The following is a 21,418-nucleotide window of genomic DNA, read 5'->3' on the forward strand; positions in this document are numbered from 1 at the left end:
AAGTCGTTAATAAATATGGTGAATAGTTGAGGCCCCAGCACAGATCCTTGCGGGACACCACTAGTCACATCCTGCCTATTAGAGTACCTGCCCATTATCCCTACTCTCTATCTCCTGCCGCTCAGCCAATTTCCTAACCAGATCAATAATTTGCCTTCAATTCCATGAGCTTCAACTTTAGCTAACAGTTTCTTATAAGGGACTTTATCAAATGCCTTCTGGAAGTCCATATAAATAATATCTATCAACATTCCTTGTCCACTACTTTAGTCACCTCTTCAAAAAATTCAATCAGGTTTCTCAGACATGACCTACCCTTTACAAATCCATGCTGGCTCTCTGATCAGCTGAAAATTTTCAAGGTGTTCAGTCACTCTATCCTTAATTATAGACTCTAGTAATATCCCAACAACAGATGTTAGACTAACTGGTTTCTCTCTCTCACGTTTCTTAAATAGCAGAGTGACATGCGCAATTTTCCAAACTAAAGGAACGGTTCCTGAATCGAGAGAACTTTGGAAGATTATAGTTAGGTCATCTGCAATGTTCTCACCTACTTCCTTTACCTACAACATCAACGATATATATTTGATAAAGATGTACTTTGGCTCACGTGCGCTCTCTTCTGTCTTTCCCTTCTCTGTAGCTTTCCTCTTTCTCTTTTGCTCTCTCTCTGTCTCGCTCTTTTCTCTCTTTTCTCTTGCTCTCTTGCATGTTCTTTCTCACATACTTTCTCTCTTTATTATGATCTTCATTAAATGAATAAATAAATATCTCTATCTAAGACTGTGTTATAAAGTTTTAACACTAACCCAGGGTAAAGATGATGTTCATAAACCACTTGAACTACACTCTTTATATCCCATTTTGAGACATCTCTCTTCCATATGTCATTTACACATCCTGGTATCTGAACGTGGAAACCCTTTCTGCAAATTATCCCGCTAGTACCTGATGTCTGCTTTGATATGCATTTTAAAATATCACATCCATAATTTCCTATTGTCACAGTGCTGGAGGTAAGGGCTAACATTATATATGTATTCTACAAAATAAGGTGCTAGAGAATGTATTACTGGGTGTAGCCCTGGCATTTGTTTCAGCATGTATTTGTACTTATGGCTCTATTTCTCATGCATGTACTTACAATAAACAATTTAGAAACATATAGACCACTTTAATCCCATTAGTTGCAATTGGCTTGCACGCTTTAATAATTAAAATATTAGGTTTGTATAGTGCTCCCTGACTGCAATTCAAATTATATTAATGTATTTGAATCAAAAACATGTCCAGTAAGAATTATTAAATAAACTTAAGTTTTACAGGAACAATGTAGTGTAAAGAATGTGGGGGAAATAAGTGATTTGGGCTACTAAAGAACCATTTTCCAATGGTTAATGGAAGCTAGCTAGAACTATTTTTTGGAAAATCTCTGTAAATGATGTTCTCCAATATGAAGCTGTTGATGAATTTGTATCTAAAATCCAAATCTGATCCATTATTGTGAAAAGCTTAAAGATACTGACTGAAAGTTTAAAATATGGTTGTGTCCATTCGGTGACTCTGTATGCTGCACGTTTTAACAAATTCAAAGCCGCAAGAGATACCTGCTTCCTTCGTGACTAATATCCTGTATCATAAGCATTTTATTGTACTGTGTTAATGCAGGCATCCTAACGGGATATAAAAGTAATCATGCAATTTAGTAAAAGAAAAGGTGAGCCCACAATAGCATGGAAAGTAGTTGGCAATCTATAAATTTTGCTTGGTATACAGGTTTGTGTAGAAAACGAAGCGGTGCTTTCTCGATCTAAGTGTTCAAATTACTCGGTTGCATTAATTTGGCTTTATTTTACCGACTCTTGCCAAACCCTTTCTCATTTCCAGATGTTAACCAGTTGGCTAAGGGCTGCATCATTTTCAGTGTTGGGGGATAATGCTGAATATTAAGATTTTTAAACTGCTTTTGATCAGTGAGAATTGCACAGGAAAAAGGCATAGAATAACCCAGATATGTTTGTTTTGCAAAGCATTCTTGCGCCAAAATAAAGTGATATGAATACTAGGAAAAATGTTAGCCAGCTCTATACTGTACAATTATTTTTTTTCTTTGCAAATGTTTAATGAATATTATTGCATAGATACAGTAAAAGCAATCTATACTTAGAAAGATAAAATCCTTTCAGTACTTGGGGTTAAAGAACTGATTAGTGTGGTGGTATTTACGTTTCTTACAATTTGGGCTACTCAGATGGTAAACTGGGGCTGTTTTATGCGGCAGATGTGGGTTACAAACTAGAGCCAATTTTTGTTTGTCACCCTCAGCCATCAGTGATTATAACCCATCCTCAGATTTATTTTGAAACTGTTTTTCTGAGGGTTAAGAGCTGTGATTTAGGCCATTAGTGAGTGCATAAATGAGATTAGTTTAAGTTCATTGATGGTTATGATCTGCAGCGTTACATTGGGTGATGACTGTCAGATCCCATTTAACAACATTAACATTCAAAATCTTACAGAATGCTGTCTGTAGCTGTATTAAAACACAGGTTTTGAACCTTTAGGCACAGTAGGAATTCACTTTGGGTCTTCTGTAGTTTCTGAGGAGAGCTACAAGACAAAATCTCGGCTTGTCAGGCGCATTAATTTCTTGAAACCCTTTCACTCTTCATTGACCTTGGGCAAATGAGCTTATTGCCCTAGCTGAAATGAAATGAATGATAAATGCAGAAAGTGCCTTTGCTGAGTAATGGGACTGCAGCGAAGGCTTCTCCGCAGAGTTTTATTCCTCTACAGCCTGAGGCAGCTCAAGGCCCCCTGCTGTTCATTTAAATAGGTATGTCAAATCTGCCTTGAAATGCTGCCTGTTTGATCTGTGGTAATATTTGTGAAGGTTCCATATGGACTTGAACCCCTGCAGTGGCAAGAAATAATGTACAACGCTTCATAGTGCAGACACAAATTTTCTCTGAAGAGGATACAACACCGCATTTTAGCTGTCGGAGAGGATGATGTAGCTGAAATGTGGCACTGTCAGCTCCTCACATGGATGGGCAGAACACCATGCATATCTGGAAAATTATGCTTAACTTTCCATTCAATCATCATTTAAACTTTCAAACTGTATCTTAGATTAGCTGTTTTCCCTGCTTTCTGTGTATTTTGAATTATTTTAAAAATAATTTTTAAAGTGAAGTACTCTGCGGAATGGAATGTCCGAAATTAAATTTACTTGAAGAGGAGAGAATTTTAACAGTTTAGTACTGGACTTCAAATTCCTCTGCATTGCCTCCCTTCTCATAATCATTCAGAGTGGGGTGGGAGTGGAACAGCAAAACTATTGCTGATTATTCACTAATTGTTTCACTGCAAAATGTATTTAAACATTATAACATCAGATTATACAAGGCTATGTTCATTTTTTTTAAAGCTGGCTTAAGTAGATGGTAATTGGGCATTGTGTAAGAAATGATAACTTGAGTACTTTTATACCATATCTTGTTTCCAATACTTGATTTTGATTCATTACTTGGGAAGGAGAGCACTGAATGACTGACTCCTGTGAATGAATCCCTTCAATTGATGGTAATTCTATTTCCTTTAAAGAGAAATAAAAATGGGATGTTTTGTTCATGTATTTAATTAGATGAGCAATCATTGATTATTACGGAATACTTAATCTTAACTCTTCTGCTCACCAAGAATCATCAGCCTATCAAGTATTTTGACTGTTATTTTTTGCTATTAATTAATTGTGAAGTACTGAGGACGTAATAAAATGTTAAACACTAACAAGCTTGTTCTTTCTATTTGAGCAAGGAACCGTGGGCCAAAATTCCAATTGTGTTTTTCCGTGCAATTTGAGTGTAGGAAATGGAATTTGGTGCCTAAGTCAGATGCACTAGATTTACACCATTTTAATACACTCTAAATTCTGGTAAATTTGGCTGCTGGCTGAAGATGCACCCACCCCTAAAATGCTGCATGCAAATGACAAGATAATGAAGGCAAAAGCTGCTTTCCCAGAAATTCTGCCATTTGTACCAAAGTTGCACCTAACTTAAGTTATGCCAGTAGCAAACAAAAATAAGTGATCAGCATGACTTGTCAAGCTAGAAAGTGGTGAGCTCAGACTTTGAATGCCTACAAACCTTGTCTGAAACTAGCTTTGACTTAAGTGATTAGAAAAATCTTTCCACAGAACAGGAGAAAGAGGAAATGAGCCAATGCACTGCACTGCTCCCTCGATGTTATCTTAAATAACTTCTGCTTAAGGAAGCAATGATTCACGAAGGTGCCATAACAGAAACTCTGTCTCCTATTATAAGCAGACCTCCAAACATTTTCTAAAGCACAAAATACAAAGAACAGACTGACTTCATATCAGAAAGTGGTTTGACTGTGCACTTACATATTTACAGCAAGTGATACTACTACCTCCCTACCTACTTCTGGTGCCTCTCAGTGCTGTTCTTAAACCTATCCTGGTGCTGCACAAAGGTGATGGCTAAGGACCAGTGACAGCAGTGGCACTCAGCTGCACTGAGATATTGGGACTGAGGTAGCCTTTATCTAAGCTTCTCAGTCCTGGGCAGACTCTTCACCATTGCAGGTACATGGGCAGCCTGGACCAGTATGCTGTTGCCCACATAATCAGGCATCTGAGGTGCTGGCTGAAAAAGTAACATGAGCTGTCATCAGGAGAGAGGATAGCATCATGAAGGTGGATTCCAGCCACAACATTTGTGCTGGGTCCTGGGCAACTTGTAAACATTAACATGACAAAGCTTCTACCTCCCATATCTTCTGGCCATGTACTCCAGTATCACAACAGTGATAACTGTTCGATCCACTGCTGCCTGAAATAGCCAACGCACTTAATGTGTTATTAGTGACATCTTTGAAATTTACTTCAATTTAGCACCATTTGCCTGATATAGGTGGCTGCTCATGATCAGTGTGGACAGTATGTGGTGCATACTATACTTTATTTTCCTCTAGCCTCTTCATTACATCACCACATCAATTCTCTCCCTTTTAACCAGGATGATGGAACAGTCTTGAATACTGACTTCTCGATGGATATTTGCTGCCATTCTGAAGCAGCCAACAGAAGCAAAGCTTTGCATTCCTGACAAATCCTCCCTCTTAAGTTATGGCGCATGGCCACCTCAAGCCACTTCACCTGACTACCCAGCTGAAAACTAGTGAAACGTGTTTGTGGAGGGTAGCTGAATTCAAACATCAGCTAAGGTTGGGATTTGAAATTGTTTCTCCAGATGAAACAATGCCATTCTACAAGTAAATCTACCAAACTCTATTCCTTGAGCTTTGAGTTAAGACCATTCACTGACTTATAAATATTTGGGATAGATTAGAGAGTCCAGAATTTAAATACTGAGGCTGAAGCACAAATGGGAAAAAAAAGCATCAGGATCTCGTACACTTTTTTTTGCCTTGGATCCCTGGTGCAAACTTTCCCTGCCCCCGCCCCAAACAAACATAGATACACAAAGTTGGTCTGCCCTTTGTTACCTCACTTACTTTCCTGCCAGGAGACAATAATAAAAACAGATTAATCTCGTATATTAATGATCTAGACGAGGGAACCAGATGTAATATCTCCAAATTTGCAGACGACACAAAGCTGGGTGGGTGTGTGTGCTGTGAGGAGGATGCTGAGAAACTCCAGGATGATTTGGACAGGTTTATTGATTGGGCAAAAGCATAGCAGATGCAATATAACGTGGATAAATGCGAGGTTATCCACTTTGGTGGCAAAAACAGGAAGAAGGCAGATTATTATCTGAATGGCAATAGATTGGGAGAAGGGGAAGTGCAACGCGACCTGGGTGTCCTTGTGCACCAGTCGCTGAAGGTAAGCATGCAGGTGCAGCAGGCGGTTAAAAAGGCAAATGGCATGTTGGCCTTTGTAGCGAGAGGGTTTGAGTACAGGAACAAGGATGTCTTGCTGCAGTTGTACAGGGCCTTGGTGAGACCACATCTTGAGTATTGTGTGCAGTTTTGGTCGCCTTATCTGAGGAAGGATGTTCTTGCCATGGAGGGAGTTCAGCGAAGATTCACCAGGCTGATACCTGGGATGGCAGGAATGACGTATGAGGAGAGATTGGGTCGACTGGGCTTGTACTCACTGGAGTTTAGAAGAATGAGAGGGAATCTCATTGAAATTTATAAAATTCTGACAGGACTGGACAGACTAGATGCAGGAAGGATGTTCCCGATGGTCGGGGAGTCCAGAACCAGGGGTCACAGTCTAAGGATAAGGGGTAGGCCATTTAGGACTGAAATGAGGAGGAATTTCTTCACCCAGAGAATGGTGAACCTGTGGAATTCTCTACCACAGAAGGCAGTAGAGGCCAATACATTAAATATATTCAAGAAGGAGTTGGATATATTTCTTAAGGCTAAAGGGATCAAGGGGTATGGGGAGAAAGCAGGGACCGGGTACTGAATTTGGATGATCAGCCATGATCGCATTGAATGGCGGAGCAGGCTCGAGGGGCCGAATGGCCTACTCCTGCTCCTATCTTCTATGTTTCTAAATTAAGACAAACAATCAATCTACCTTTGTAGCGGTTCAAGCCACCAGGTACTTGCCATGATGAAGGGAGCCTAGTGCTACATTGTACTCCAATAATGGAATCCTTTTGGGCATTTATCATTTTTTTCTTGGTCTTTTGTATCGAGCATTATGCTTTGGTTAAATAGGAAACCTGCACCAAAGCCAATGCCATAATGTAAAAGGCCATTACAAGATGTATTGCATATTATTTTAATTTTGTATTGGCTTTTTTTCTGGGGAAGGACTACACTTCTGACATTAACCTGCATCTTACCCCTCTCCTGCTTCAGAGTTCCTTTTAATCTACCGGATAAAGTAATATTAACATTAGGAAATTAGCAATTCTTCTTTCTTCAATACATATTCTTTAATTATTTCCTCCAACTCTGGCCTCTTGTGCATCCCTCACTTCCTTTGCCCCACAATTGGCAGCTGTGCTTTCAGCTCTCTAGGCCCTAAGCTCATTAATTCCCTCCCTAAACCTCTGGGCTGAATTTTGCTGGCGCTCAGAGTGCAGGTTTGGAGGCAGGGCCGCAGTCAAAATGGAAATGATTGACAGCGGGTTGGGAGCCCGCTCCGAACCCGCCTCCATGTAAGTTTCCAAACTGTCGGGTCTGCAAATTCAGAACAGACCCGACACCAAGCGGTGGGGGAGTCATTTAAGATAGTTGAATGCTTGTTAAACGCTTGTTAACTACTATTTTGCCAGCCTATTTCTATTTTACCACTTTTTTAACGAGGTTCACTTCGTCGTCCAGGTTTGCGCAGTGCTTGTCAGTGTTTGCAGCACCCCAATGCTGCAGAATACTGACAGAACAACTGTCAAAATGAATGTGGCCATGGTCCCTTTAAGGAAACCGGCTGATGGCGCATCATCAAATGACATCATCAGACCCCCTTCCTTTTAATTTGACAGGAACCTTGCAGGGCAGGCTTAACGAGCCCAATCAACGTAAAATCCTTTCACAGAGCGGCTGCAGCTGGGAGCGGGACCCGCCAACCACCGCTCCTGCCGCAATCCAGCCTCCGCAGGCAAAATCGCGGCATCTCTGTTTTTGCACTTCTCATCCTCTAAGATGCTCCTTAAACCCTACCTCTTTGACCAAGCTGTTGGTCACCTGTCCTAGTGAGTCAGAAATTCCGGTCCCTACGGGTGTGTACGCGCTATGTACTCACCTGTAGGGCCAACGGAAATACCGGTTTTAGGCATTCGCTGGAAACCGGCATTTCCGACAGATCCTCCGGCTGCGCTGGAGCAGGGCCTCTGCCGGTGGAGTGTTCCATTTTTTGGAGACCCTCCGCCCGCAGAAAACACTTACAATTCTTGCGCCTGGTAAAAGCAGGCGCAAGGCCTGTTTTTACTAGGATAAGAGTTGAAAAAGTTTTTTTTTTTAATTTCCACTGATTTATCATTTAAAAAATATTTTAAAGAAAGATAAGTTTATTTTTAGCCCCGTTAAAACTTTTATTTTTTTCAAAAATTAAAATTTTTGTTTAAAATACTTAATTTAAGTAATTTAAAGTCATTTTAAAAATGTGTTTTTTTTTAACTAATGTTTTACTATGTTTTGGGGGTGATCTCTTCATATATTTGACAGGTCTTCCTGTCAAATGTATGAATGGAGATTCCCTTCTCTGATTGGCTCCCCATGGCCCACGTGATCCCAGGGACACTGCGAACCGCCTGCGCCTCTGGGATACGTGGGCCCTGCGCACCGGCAGTTTGGAGGACCCAGCAACGGAACTCTGCGCCTCCCGGGATCCCTCCGGTCCAGGCGCAGATTTTTCCAGATTGCAGCCCTTCACCCGCGGGAGGCCTGCAAATGGAATTTCTGGGCCAATATCTCCTCCTGTGTCCTAATGTCTCCTCCTGTGGCTCAATGTTGATTTAAGACTGAATGCGCTCCTATGAAGCGACTTGGGACATTTTACTAAATTAAAGGCACTATATCAATGCAAATTGATGTTAAAGGAGGAGCTTTCAGTTTCTTGTAAAATAGAAATTGTTTTTATACTGGTACTTGGTAAGAATTTTGTAATTTCATATATTTTCTGTACCTCTGTGATGAGCTGCCATTTTCTGGCTCCAGGCTTACCAGGGAGCACCTCTGTTAATGTCAGCTGCATGGCCTGTTAGGGATTGCTCCACAGTGAGCAATACATTGGCATCTTTTCAGATCCTGTACTGCATCCATGCATCGTTTGGGAAATTTCACCAACAGTTGATTTCTGCTAATCTGTATTGTTTTTAGCCCCATAACTGGCATCAGCTAAACTTAAGTTATTCCGTAGTTAATTCTGGAAATCTGAATGAGAGGTGAAATTCATTTTTAAAAAATTTAAGGTGGAGGTGACCACTTCATATTAAAAGTGCTCATCCATATATTTACTTTTACCTTTAACTGGATTATACAATTTTGTGTTAGAACTTTTTACATTGGTTAATTTAGAATGTTTTCTTTTTAAGTACTGCAGATAGAATAATGGAGGGTACGAAGGCATATTGATGTTGGTAACTTTCAGATGCTGTAACCTGCCTGATTGGCATTCATGCTACTTTTTTTTTAACGGGATGTGGGCGTCGCTGGCAAGGCCAGCATTTATTGCCCATGCCTAATTGCCCTTGAGTGGCCTTTCAGAGGGCAGTTAAGAGTCAACCACATTGCTGTGGGTCTGGAGTCACATATAGGCCAGACCAGGTAAGGACGGCAGATTTCCTTCCCTAAAGGACATCAGTGAACCACATGGGTTTTTACAACAATCCGGTAATTACATGGTCACCATTACCAATACTGGCTTTTTATTCCAGATTTATTTAACTGAATTTAAATTCCCCAGCTGCCATCGTGGGGTTTGAACTCTTGTCTCCGGATTATTGGTCCAGGCCTCCGGATTACTAGTCCAGTAACATTACCACTATGCTACCATTCCCAGGTACTCCTACGATTAAATCAACGCATCAAGAATTTAAAATCCTTCAGGTTTTTTTTGTTAATTGCATTAAATTCCTCCTTTTGAAATTCCCATGGAATTGTTCGAGCTGTTCCACTTTGTTCTGAGTAACTGTGAATGGCATCATTGTTGCATTTCAAAATATCTTTCACCCAAGCAAAAGCATGATATCACACTACTGTTACAGTTCTTCCAGGTGATTTTTTTTTATTCATTGATGGGATGTGGGCGTCGCTGGCTAGGCCTGTATTTAGTGCCCATCCCTAATTGCCCTTGAGAAGATGGTGGTGAGCCGCCGCCTTGAACTGCTGCAGTCCATATGGTGTAGGTACACCCACAATGCTGTTAGGAAGGGAGTTCCAGGATTTTGGACCAGCGACAGTTAAGGAACAGCGATACAGGTCCAAGTCAGGATGGTGTGTGGCTTGGAGGGGAACTTGTAGGTGGTGATGTTCCCATGCGTCTGCTGCCCTTGTCCTTCTAAGTGGTAGAGGTCGCGGGTTTGGAAGGTGCTGTTGAAAGAGCTTTGGCGAGTTGCTGCAGTGCATCTTGAAGATGGTACACACTGCAGCCACAGTGCGCCGGTGGTGGAGGGAGTGAATGTTGAAGGTGGTGGATGGAGTGCCAGTCAAGCGGGCTGCTTTATCCTGAATGGTGTCGAGCTTCTTGAGTATTGTTGGAGCTGCACTCATCCAGGCAAGTGGAGAGTATTCCATCACACTCCTGACTTGTGCCTTGTAGATGGTGGAAAGGCTTTGGGGAGTCAGGACGTGAGACACTCGCCGCAGAATTCCCAGCCTCTGGCCTGCTCTTGTAGACACAGTATTTATATGGCTGGTCCAGTTCAGTTTCTGATCAATGGTAACCCCCAGGATGTTGATAGTGGGGGATTCAGCGATGGTAATGCCATTGAATGTCAAGGGGAGATGGTTAGAGTCTCGCTTGTTGGAGATGGTCATTGCCTGGCACTTGTGTGGTGCAAATGTTACTTGCCACTTGTCAGCCCAAGTCTGAATGTTGTCCAGGTCTTGCTGCATATGGACACGGACTGCGTCAGTATCTGACGAGTCTCAAATGGTGCTGAACAGTGTGCAATCATCAGCGAACATCCCCACTTCTGACCTTTATGATGGAGGGAAGGTCATTGATGAAACAGCTGAAGATGGTTGGGCCTAGGACACTGCCCTGAGGAACTCCTGCAGTGATGTCATGTGATTGAGATGAATGACCTCCAACAACCACAGCCAACTTCCTTTGTGCTAGGTATGATTCCAACCAATGGAGAGTTTTCCCCTTGATTCCCATTGACTTCAGTTTTGCTAGGGCTCCTTGATGCCACACTCGATCAAATGCTGCCTTGGTGTCAAGGGCAGTCACTCTCACCTCACCTCTTGAGTTCAGCTCTTTTGTCCATGTTTGGACCAAGGCGCTGTAATGAGGTCAGGAGCTGAGTGGCCCTGGCGGAACCCAAACTGGGCGTCAGTTAGCAGGTTATTGCTGAGTGAGTGCCGCTTGATAGCACTGTCGACGACACCTTCCATCACTTTGCTGATGATTGAGAGTAGACTGATGGGACGGTAATTGGCCGGGTTGGATTTGTCCTGCTTTTTGTAGACAGGACATACTTGGGCAATTTTCCACATTGCCGGGTAGATGCCAGTGTTGTAGCTGTACTGGAACAGCTTGGCTAGGGGCGCAGCTAGTTCTGGAGCACAAGTCTTCAGTACTATTGCCGGAATGTTGTCAGGGCCCATAGCCTTTGCAGTATCCAGTGTCTTCAGCCGTTTCTTGATTGCTGGATCACTGCCATACAGTTATTCCCTCATAGACCTTTCATTCCTGATCAGATTTTACTTTTTAACAGATTTCTGGCAGCATCCCAGCCAATTCTAGGAACAGATACATGGTAGTTTATGTCCGTGCTGTTCACCGTGCACTGATGCAAATCATGATTAGCTAGAAATGCCTCCATGTGTAACATTTTATCCCACGGACAATTCCATAGTGGGTACATAAATTTACCTATAGGTTAAATGTGGTCTGTAGAGGAATTTCTTGCCAGATTTTTGTTGTTGTTGTTGTTGTTGGGGGAATGTGGAGACTGATCAATCTTGGAGCCATTTCAGTATCTCAGACCTGAACTAATCTCTGGACAGCCTTGCACACATTGAATGCTCACAATCCCTTTGGTATAGGGGAAGGGAGGAATAGGTTTAACATCATGATATGCATTAAAGGGTCTCTTACCTTTTCAAAGCAATTAATTTAAGTCGCTAAATTGATTCCTAACAGTACTTTCTCACCCCATTTGTTGGCTAAACAGATTAGAGTACAGTGGAATATGACATTTATTCCACAGTGCCCCACTGTGTAACCTCTTATCAGTCTGAAGATAAAATTACATCTTACTGATGCATTAGTTGGATAGTATAACTGAATGTGCTTTTTCCAATCCTCTTTTTTTTAAATGCATTAAACATTGTTTGCTAATACATGAAAGCTTTATTTATTGGTGAATTAGAAATTTTAGTAGGCAAATGAATAATAACCACATGTGGTAAATAGCTGTATATTAGCACCTAAACATAATGGCCCGGATTTTGCAGAGAGTAATGACGGTGAACTGTCGGCGTTCGCCTCTGAAACTGACCGTAACTTCAGGATTTAGCGCATGCACGTCTAAACGTGGAAATCCTGAAGTTGCAGTCAGTCATTCACTGCTCCGACACAGGCTGCGCTGTGGAACCCCCACCCATAACCGGCAATCCGTGGAACTGACGAAAACTTGAGCTTTCCACGCTAATATTGCTGTTAAATAAATGTTAAGCCTTGTTGGAATAGCATATTGACTGCTAAACAACCATTCTGGCCCTCATATTTGTGGAGTGTCAGATTTCTCCATTATGATAAAAATTACAATTTAAAATAAAAAAAATTAAAAGTTTATTCATGATATTTCAGCTTCTCTCTTAACTCCAGTGTATGTCCCAATCTTTATTTTGCTCTCTGTAACATTTTTAAAAAGTGCAGATAATTCAGTGCTTTTCATTTACGGATTGCTGTCTGTGAGAATTCTTCAATATGATTGGCTGCTTAGACAGCTTATTGACATCACTACAGCTCTTCACTGGGGATTCCCATTACACAGCGTTGTAATCAATTGCTTGTCGAGAAAGGTAAACTTCTCGCCACAGAGATTACAAGATTTCTGTGGGCAGCTTTCTTCAAGGTCAGCGGTGAGCGCATTAGCTTCGCCACTGACCACAAATCACGGGCCAACGCCGGCCAATGCAGCTGCAAACGTCTTTGTAAAACTTCTCTCTTTAGTTTTGACCTCTCCGTTATTGGAGTACAGTACCATGGTTGGCATTCGCATTCCAATACCTTGTCCATGTGTGAGACTTGACGGTGAGTGTCGATAGGCTGTCTCACTGCGAAGGACATCACAGCTGAATCTGATCTTGTCCTCACCCTATGTCCATTCACACTTTCCTCCAGCAGGGGTCACTATTATGATCACACATGAGTTCCTTGACCAGTTTGCTAGCCAGTTACCAGGCGTAATTAAAAACAGAAAATGTTGGAAATGCTCAGCAGGTCAGGCGGCATCTGTGGAGAGAGACCGAGTTAACATTTCAGGTCGATGACCTTTCATCAGAATTGGAAAATGTTACAGATGTAACAGGTTTTAAGCAAGTACAAAGGCAGGGAAAGGGGGGAGGGGTGGAAAGAACAAAAAGGAAGGTCTGTGATAGGGTGGAAGGCAGGAGAGATTGAATGACAAAAGGGATTATGGTGCAAAGCAAGAGGGGGTGGTAATGGAACTCTCACCATGTTACCAGGCGTGTTCCTTGGTCGATAATTAGGGGGTATATACCTCACCCAGCCAGCGCTCTATGATGCAGTGCCCAATCTGAAAATAGCTATGTGGGGCATTATAGTATAAATTTAATTTAATTTGTTGCTGAGTACAGAATTTGAGAGCTATTGACACTTCACAAAATTCTGTCTTCAGGACTCCTTCCTCATCAAAGTTTTTGATATTGATTGAACTCTGTCGCTTTATTACTGCAACCTTGAAATTTGAGCAAACGGTATGTCTTATGTACAAAGTAGTGAATGTCAATGATTTTGTATTATCCCCACGCTGTTTGTATGTTTATGGGTTTCAAGTGTAATTGTATATACTTGACTAGTTGTGTACATGCTCAATCCAATATCTACAATTGTTTGATGTGTAGTATTCAGGTCCTTCAATACTTGGGTCCTGCATTACTGTTTTGTCAAGAAAGATCTTTTAAATTTCTTGAAATACTAAACTTAACTCAGAAGATATACCAGCTCTTGCATTTCTATTCAGTAAAGCACCGGCTTCTCGCATATAAGATGCATTGTCCTACTGTATAAAACCTTGGTTTTATTGCTGATTGTTATAATGCATGAAATAGAATTTCACCTTTTATTAAAAAAAACTCAACAATTCACAAAGTCTTTTCATTTAATTTTTCTAGGATACCTATGAACAATTCCTAAACATCCAGGTATATGAAGACCGGCTGAGGGCCAAAGACCTCTTCTCTCTGGATACCAAACCAATGTAAGTTGCTGGTTGCAAGAGTGAATGTGAACAGGAGAACAGATTAAAAAAAAATCTAGGCTGACACTCTAGTGCAGTACTGAGGGAGTGCTGCGCTGTTGGAGGTGCTGTTTTATGGATGAGACGTTAAACCAAGGCCTCGTCTGCCCTCTCAAGTGGACGTAAAAGATCCCATGACACTATTTCGAAGAAGAGCTGGGGAGTTCTCCCCGGTGTCCTGGCTAATATTTATCACTCACCCAACACACAAAACAGATTATCTCATCATTATCACATTGCTGTTTGTAGGACCTTGCTATGCAGAAATTGGCTGCCGTGTTTCTTGCATTACGAACGTGACTACAGTTCAAAAGTACTTCATTGGCTGTAAAGCTCTTTGAGAAGTCCTGAGATTGTGAAAGGAGCTATAGAAATGCAAGTCTTTCTTTCTAGCAAAGTCTTAAAATTAACTGAAGTGCCCACCCACAACCTCTCTTTGGCAGGTTGTTGGTCACTGTGGAAGAGTATTTAAATGAAGGTGTGCTAAAACTAACTATACTAACATATCAAGCATATTTGTATACCCTAACTAGAGGGGGTGGACAGTAGTTTGAAAACCAAGAATTAAAAAACATCCTGCTATTTTAAACAAGTGGCAGTTTCAGTTACTAATTCTATTCTTTCACTCTTAAATGGGAAAAGAATTATGTACAGTCATGTGAATTAGAATACTAATTTTGATATACAGTAATTACTTAAGTCATTTGAATAAATTTGCCATGAAAAATGTAACTGTCCAATTTTTCAGTCTATCAGAATCATTTAAACCTAATTATCGGATATTTTTGCCTGCCTGTGTTTGTTTGTGACTATTGTTTATAATGCTTTACCATTGGTTAAAGTAATTGAATATGCAAGTTAAATTGTTAGCTATTTTTATTTTGAAGACAGTGGAACTTTTAAATACTTTTTGAATTGAAAGCTGTCTGAGAGTTTACAGTTGTGGTAACTAAGATATAATCTTGAAGGGCAAGGTATAACTTTACAAGACTACAGTAGAGTAGTAACACAACTTGCGAAAGGATATGCAAGGTAGAAATAAAATTCTATTGGGAATCTTTTATGTATCTTGTAACGCCATAGATTGATGATTCTTGAAAATTATTCATACAGATTCTTCTAATTAATATTAGTGGATTTAAAAAAATAAATACTTTTTTCAATGTGAACAAAATAATATCAATGCTAGTTAGATGCAGGTAGATTTCTAACTCAATACAAGGGTACTATATCTATCTCTAGTTTACCTTTTATCTCTATGGGGAGGAAATAAAAGTGAGGTGGAGAAGAGGGCCTGGAGTTTGCGTTCGATTGCGCTGTTTTTTTTTAGCACAGTTCCCCCGATATCGCTGTAACGGCACAAAAGATTAGAATTTAAACGCAAATTGCGTTCAGTGCAACTCGAGTTTCCGCAATCTTTTGCGCTAGTTTTAAAAAGATCGCGCTAGAAGCAGGCCCCACCCATAACACTGGCCACGCCCCCAGGGTGAATTAATCAACCTTGAGGGTTTCTGCCAATTGCGCTTGTTTGCAGGCCTTCGAGGAGGCTCCAAAAATTAAGCTGGAACTTTTGGGCACAAAGACACTATTAAGTATGTTTTGAATGATTTAAAAAAAAAAAAATTGCTAAGGAACTCACGACTGTACCCCACTCTAACTAAAAAATAGTTTTGTATATTTTTTTAAGTCATTTTCAGCCATTTAAAATCAGGTTACTCACAGGTGGTAGATTGACACTTCGATTTAAAATGCTTATTTTTTGTGATAAACCCATTTTCAGCTGTATTAATCAAACTTTGCCAAGATACCACACTTAAATATATCAAAGAACACTCTTTTGCACTCCTGCAACATTAAACAGTCCGGGGTAGATTTTCTGCTGGTAATATCAGCGTAATGCAGGCAAAATTGGTCAAACCAGTGCAAAAGATCAGGTACTTTTAAATGTAAGTGAGTTGCACCCAAAACCACATATGTTCGTGTTTTCTACGATTTTTCTTTATGCTTGCTTAAGATTCAATTCGGCCAGATCACGCTCCACTTACAAAATTAGCCACGCCCCTGGGTTGACATTGTGACATTCCTCCGATTGCGCTGGTTATGGAAGGCTCTTCAAATTGCACTAATTTTCTTAGGCGCACAAGCACTAGTAGGCATGTTTTATAAGTTTTTTTTATATATAATTTACTAAGAAACTGACCAGTGTACACCAATAAAACTAGTAAATGGTTCAATTTAGTTTTTAAAGTCATTTTTAGTGATTTTTAAATCATGTTACACACTTATTAAAAATGCTTATTTTTATTAACCCATTTTTAGCTGTATTAATGAAATTCCACCAGGTTACCATTCTTAAATACATCAAGGAGTACTTTTTAATGGAAAGGAAAAAAGGAAACGGATATATTCTATTAAGCTGCCGATTGCTCTGGCTCATTGGAGATTTTATGTTTCTGATTATGCAAATGAATTTTATGAGAAATTTACGAACATATGAAATTGCCAGGCAGGAAAGACAAGCTGATCCATCAAGCCTGCCCCACACCATGATGGCCAGACCACTATGGCTAAACACCTCTTTCCACCCCCACACCTCCCAACACTGCACAGCCATGTCGTCTCCTGGGAGAGGCAAAAAAATCAGAACAAACCCAGGGCCAATAAGGGAAAAAATTCTCTGGAAAATTCCTCTCCAACCCCATCAGATGGTTGAAACCAGCCCAAGTGTTATCTATAAAGACACTTATCTTCGATATGATGTGATCCCGGCCTCAGTCAGAAACTGCTCCAGCTCCCTCTTGAAGGTATGCAGAGAGTCAGCAGCCACCACACCAGCTAGCAATGTATTCCAGAGGCTCTCAATTCTCTGGGAAAAGAAGAACTGTCTAACATCCAGTCTATTCTTGCTCTTACATAGTTTAAACTTGTTCCCCACCACCCCCCGGGTCATCCCCAATCTGTTGAACTGAAACAATCTATCAATAGGGATGCTAGCCGGCCCTTTCATTATTTTATAGACCTCTATCAGGTCACCTCTAAGTCTACGCTGCTCTAAAGTAAATAGACCACATTCCTTGCGTCTGTCTGAGTAGCTGAAGTTCTTTCTAAGCTAGGAATCATTCTTGTAGCTCTCCTCTGGACCTTTTCCAAGGTCACTATATCACCCACCATCTGGGCACTGTACACTGGTTGCGGTCTGATCTATAAACTGTCAAAATGGTGTCCTTTGATTTATTCTGTGTGGTTCTATTAATACGACCCAGTACCCTGTTAGCTTCAGCTACTGTTTCTCTACATTGGTCAGGAACCTTTAGTGATCTGTGCACAATAACACCAAGATTTCAACCTCTTTCAGTATTCTTCCCTGCAAATGATGCGCATGTTCTGTATTGGCCTAACCAGTGCAATTTTTGAGTGCATTTTGGCCGCACTTTCCCAATTGCATCCAAAGTGGAAACTCTAACCCTCCCTGATCAGGTACAATTATAGGGTAAAATTCTCTTAGTGCTACCCTTGACATATCAAATAGCCTACCTCACCATTGATAAAGAACTTGCATTTATATAACACCTTGGCCGAGATTTCCCCTACCTCGGTGGGGTCGGTGGCGGGGTGCGACCCCGCTGCTGGCTCCAGCCCGCTGTCCAAAGTGATTTTTCATTGATTGGGCCCGCCCAGCGCGTTTCCCAGCCAATTGAAGGAACTGGGTCTGATGACTTCACTTGATGACGCGTCATCAGCCGCTTTCCTTAAAGGGACCATGCGCAGATTGATTTTGACAGTTGTGCTGTCAGTGTTCTACAGCATTGAGGTACTGCAAACACTGCCAAGCACTGCACAGAGGTGCACGGCTGCACACAGGCTCTCCCATGACTCCCTCCATATGCTTATGGAGGGAGTCACAGCATGCAGGGAGGTCCTCTTCCCTTCCCATGGGCAGAGGAGACCTCCCCATGAGATCAACGTAGCCTGGTTGCACATTGCAAAGAGGACGTAGAAGATAGGAGCAGGAGTAGGTCATTCGGCCCCTCAAGCCTGCTCCGCCATTTAATGAGATCATGGCTGATCATCCAAATTCAGTACCCTGTCCCTGCTTTCTCCCCATATCCCTTGATCCCTTTGGCTTGAGAAATATATCTAACTCCTTCTTGAATATATTTAATAAGTTGGCCTCAATTGCCTTCTGTGGCAGAGAATTCCACAGGTTCACCACTCTCTGGGTGAAGAAATTCCTCCTCATCTCAGTCCTAAATGGCTTACCCCTTATCCTTAGACTGTGACCCCTGGTTCTGGACTCCCCCGCCATCAGGAACATCCTTCCTGCATTTAGTCTGTCTAGTCCTGTTAGAATTTTATAAGTTTCAATGAGATCCCCTCTCATTCTTCTAAATTCTAGCAAATATAAGCCTAATCGACCCAATCTCTCTTCATACGTCATTCCTGCCATCCCAGGTATCAGTCTGGTGAACCTTCGCTGCACTCCCTCCATGACAAGAACATCCTTCCTCAGATGAGGCGACCAAAACTGCATACAATACTCAAGGTGTGGTCTCACCAAAGCCCTGTACAACTGCAGCAAGACATCCTTGCTCCTGTACTCGAATCCTCTCGCTATGAAGGCCAACATACCATTTGCCTTCTTAACCGCCTGCTGCACCTGCATGCAGAGATGTCATTAGGAGGACCAAGCTGCAGTGGTACAAACCTTTCAATGATCTCAGTAGATCATGAAATGTTACTGCAAAGCCACACTCAACCTCATCCTGCTATGCCACTCATCACATCCCCATCACTCTGCCTTCCCTACCCTACTCCTGCACATCCTTACTCACACCAACTTACCTTGCACCTCCATCCATCCCTCTTTATCTACATTATCACTTCCCCATCTCGCTAGCCACTCCTCACACTCACCCTCATCCTAGTCCAATCATACCAACTAACAACACACAAGGGTAGGCACTTGGGTGGTTTAGCCAATGTTCATGTGAAGTTTCTGTTAATGCGATGTCAAACATTGAAATCTTTATTTTCAACACTTTACATTCTTGGACAGATTTGTGTGCACCTTTGGAAGTGACTTAGTGAGCTGCAGTGAATGGTGAGACATAACAGTACCCCCCCCCCCCCCCCCGCAATGCTGATGAGTGTGAAAGGAATGGCTTGGGCATCGTAGGGATGCTTTATGGTGTTGGTGTGGGGTGGTGCCAATCTAGCGCATCATGTGGCAGCCAGGGTGTACAGCATCAAGTGAAGTAAATCTGGCCATGGTGAGGCCCTGTGTCCTGTGCAGCATCAGTTGATTGTAGAGAAGGTTGGTGGTGTTGTTGGTGGTGCTAGTGTTGGGGTTGATCGTGGTGGGATTCTGAGGACCAAGGTGAGATAGTTTCAAGGGCACTGATGCTGATTGGAGTCGATGGTAGGTGAACTTGAGATGACAGAAACGATCTGTCAATGGTGAGAGAGGTTGTGCCAATGAGGTGACGCTGGATACAGAGTTTGCTCCAAACACTTGCAAGCTGCATAAAGCTCATTCTGTCTTCCAAATGCATTAAGCAACAGCTTCTGATCTTAGAAAGTGAACAGCTATGAAATGGGAGCTTTTATAGAACATTTGCAGATGTCAAGTTATGAAATGATCCCATGCTGACACAATTCCTGACCTGCTTACCTGACATGATCCCCGAGCAGCAGGGAAGCCGTGGGAGAACTCTTAAAATCTAAAGGTGGGCTTAAAATAATTAAAACAAGCTGTTAATCATCTAAATTGCCTCCCCTCCCACTTGGTGTCTGGTCTGTTCAGCGATGACAGACCCGATATCTGGGAAACTAGCGTGGTGGCGGGTTGACAGCGGATTCCCTACCCGCTGTCAAAAGAATAATTCCCACCCGACCCGCCACCAAATGCGCCCGCTGACCCCCTGAAAAATTCCCCCCCTTGTGTCTGCAGGGCATCTCAAAGTGCTTCACATCCAATTAATTTGTTTTGAAATATAGACACTGTTATTACTTAGTCAAACACGGCAGCCAATTTTGCAGCAATATCTCACAACTATCAAATGAGATGACTGACAAGTTCATTTTTTTGGTGGTTTAGGGAGGAATGTTGGCCAGTACTAGTACCATGGGATTTTGAATGTTCACTTGGACAGGCAGATGAAGCCTCTGTTTAATAGCTCATTCGATGACTGCACTGCAGACAATACAACACTCACTCAATACTGCACTGAATGTTTAGCCTAGATTATGTACTCCATTCCCGGAAATACATGCATAGAAATACATAAAGTTACAACACAGAAATTGGCCTTTTGGCCCAACCAATCCATGTCCGTTTTACCCTCCATGTGAACAAATAGTTCTAATCACATTGGCCCACCCTGTTCCCATATCCTTTCAACCCCTGTTCCTTCATCCACCTATTCAATCTAATTTTGAATGTTGGCATTGTTTCTGCCTCAATCACTAACCCTGGAAGTGAATTCCACAGCCTCATAACTATCTATGTGAAAATGTTTCTCCTGCCCTCTGTTCTAAATCTCTTACATTTATCATCTAGTGGGGTTTGAACTCAACCTTTTGACTCAGAGGTAAGAATGTTATCAGCTGAGCCAAAGCAATCACAAGGTTCCCTTGTTTCTTCTTTTGAATTTGTATGCCAATTAATGCGTGTTACAAATTCAGGTTTGCTGCAGTTAGCATCTCGGGTTCAGTGTCATTCCCATAACCAGTCTAAGTGTCATATCTTTATGGGAGTTGGCTCACACTGCTCTATATCTACTTGTATGCTAGTGTAAGTTGGGTTGTAATATTAGTACCCCCTTGTGACCTGAACCAGCTTTGTGTCTTTCACTACTACAATCTTTCCTAAGGTGGAGCGAGTGCGATGAAGCCTGATGTGAATCAGTAAGCTGCACTATTTCATAGTGGGGTGAAAATACAAAATGGCAGCTATCGTCGGATTCACTTACTTCAAACAGTACAGTTTACATAATAATGCAAGATATAGTTCACATCATGGTTCCCCACATTAGTGGGTCTTATTTGAATTAGACGAGCTATTTTTTTACCATTATCTCCTGAACTCCAACCTTCTCACGGTCTTTTGCTGCCTGACTGCTCTGCAGCATCTTGTGTTTGTGTGTTTTATTTCTCACTGTTCACAGGCAGAAAGGGAAGGTCAGCCGCCCTGATCTTATGCCAAGCGCTGAGGACCAGCAACTCTCCAACACAAACTAAAAAAG

General features: G+C 41.7%; 1 protein-coding gene across 1 annotated transcript in view; it reads left to right on the forward strand.

Moving 5' to 3' along the window:
• mrps9 (mitochondrial ribosomal protein S9) overlaps positions 1 to 21,418 on the forward strand; it is a 152,129-nt gene that overhangs the window by 84,679 nt on the left and 46,032 nt on the right. The window contains exon 6 of the mRNA XM_085998976.1: positions 14,050 to 14,135. Coding sequence (XP_085855102.1) covers positions 14,050 to 14,135 — 86 coding nt within the window. The remainder of the gene's footprint in view (positions 1 to 14,049; positions 14,136 to 21,418) is intronic.

Source organism: Somniosus microcephalus, chromosome 10 (assembly GCF_052327205.1).
Source record: "Somniosus microcephalus isolate GS21.2 chromosome 10, FLI_Smic_1.0, whole genome shotgun sequence".
In the NCBI taxonomy this organism is placed as follows: domain Eukaryota; kingdom Metazoa; phylum Chordata; class Chondrichthyes; order Squaliformes; family Somniosidae; genus Somniosus; species Somniosus microcephalus.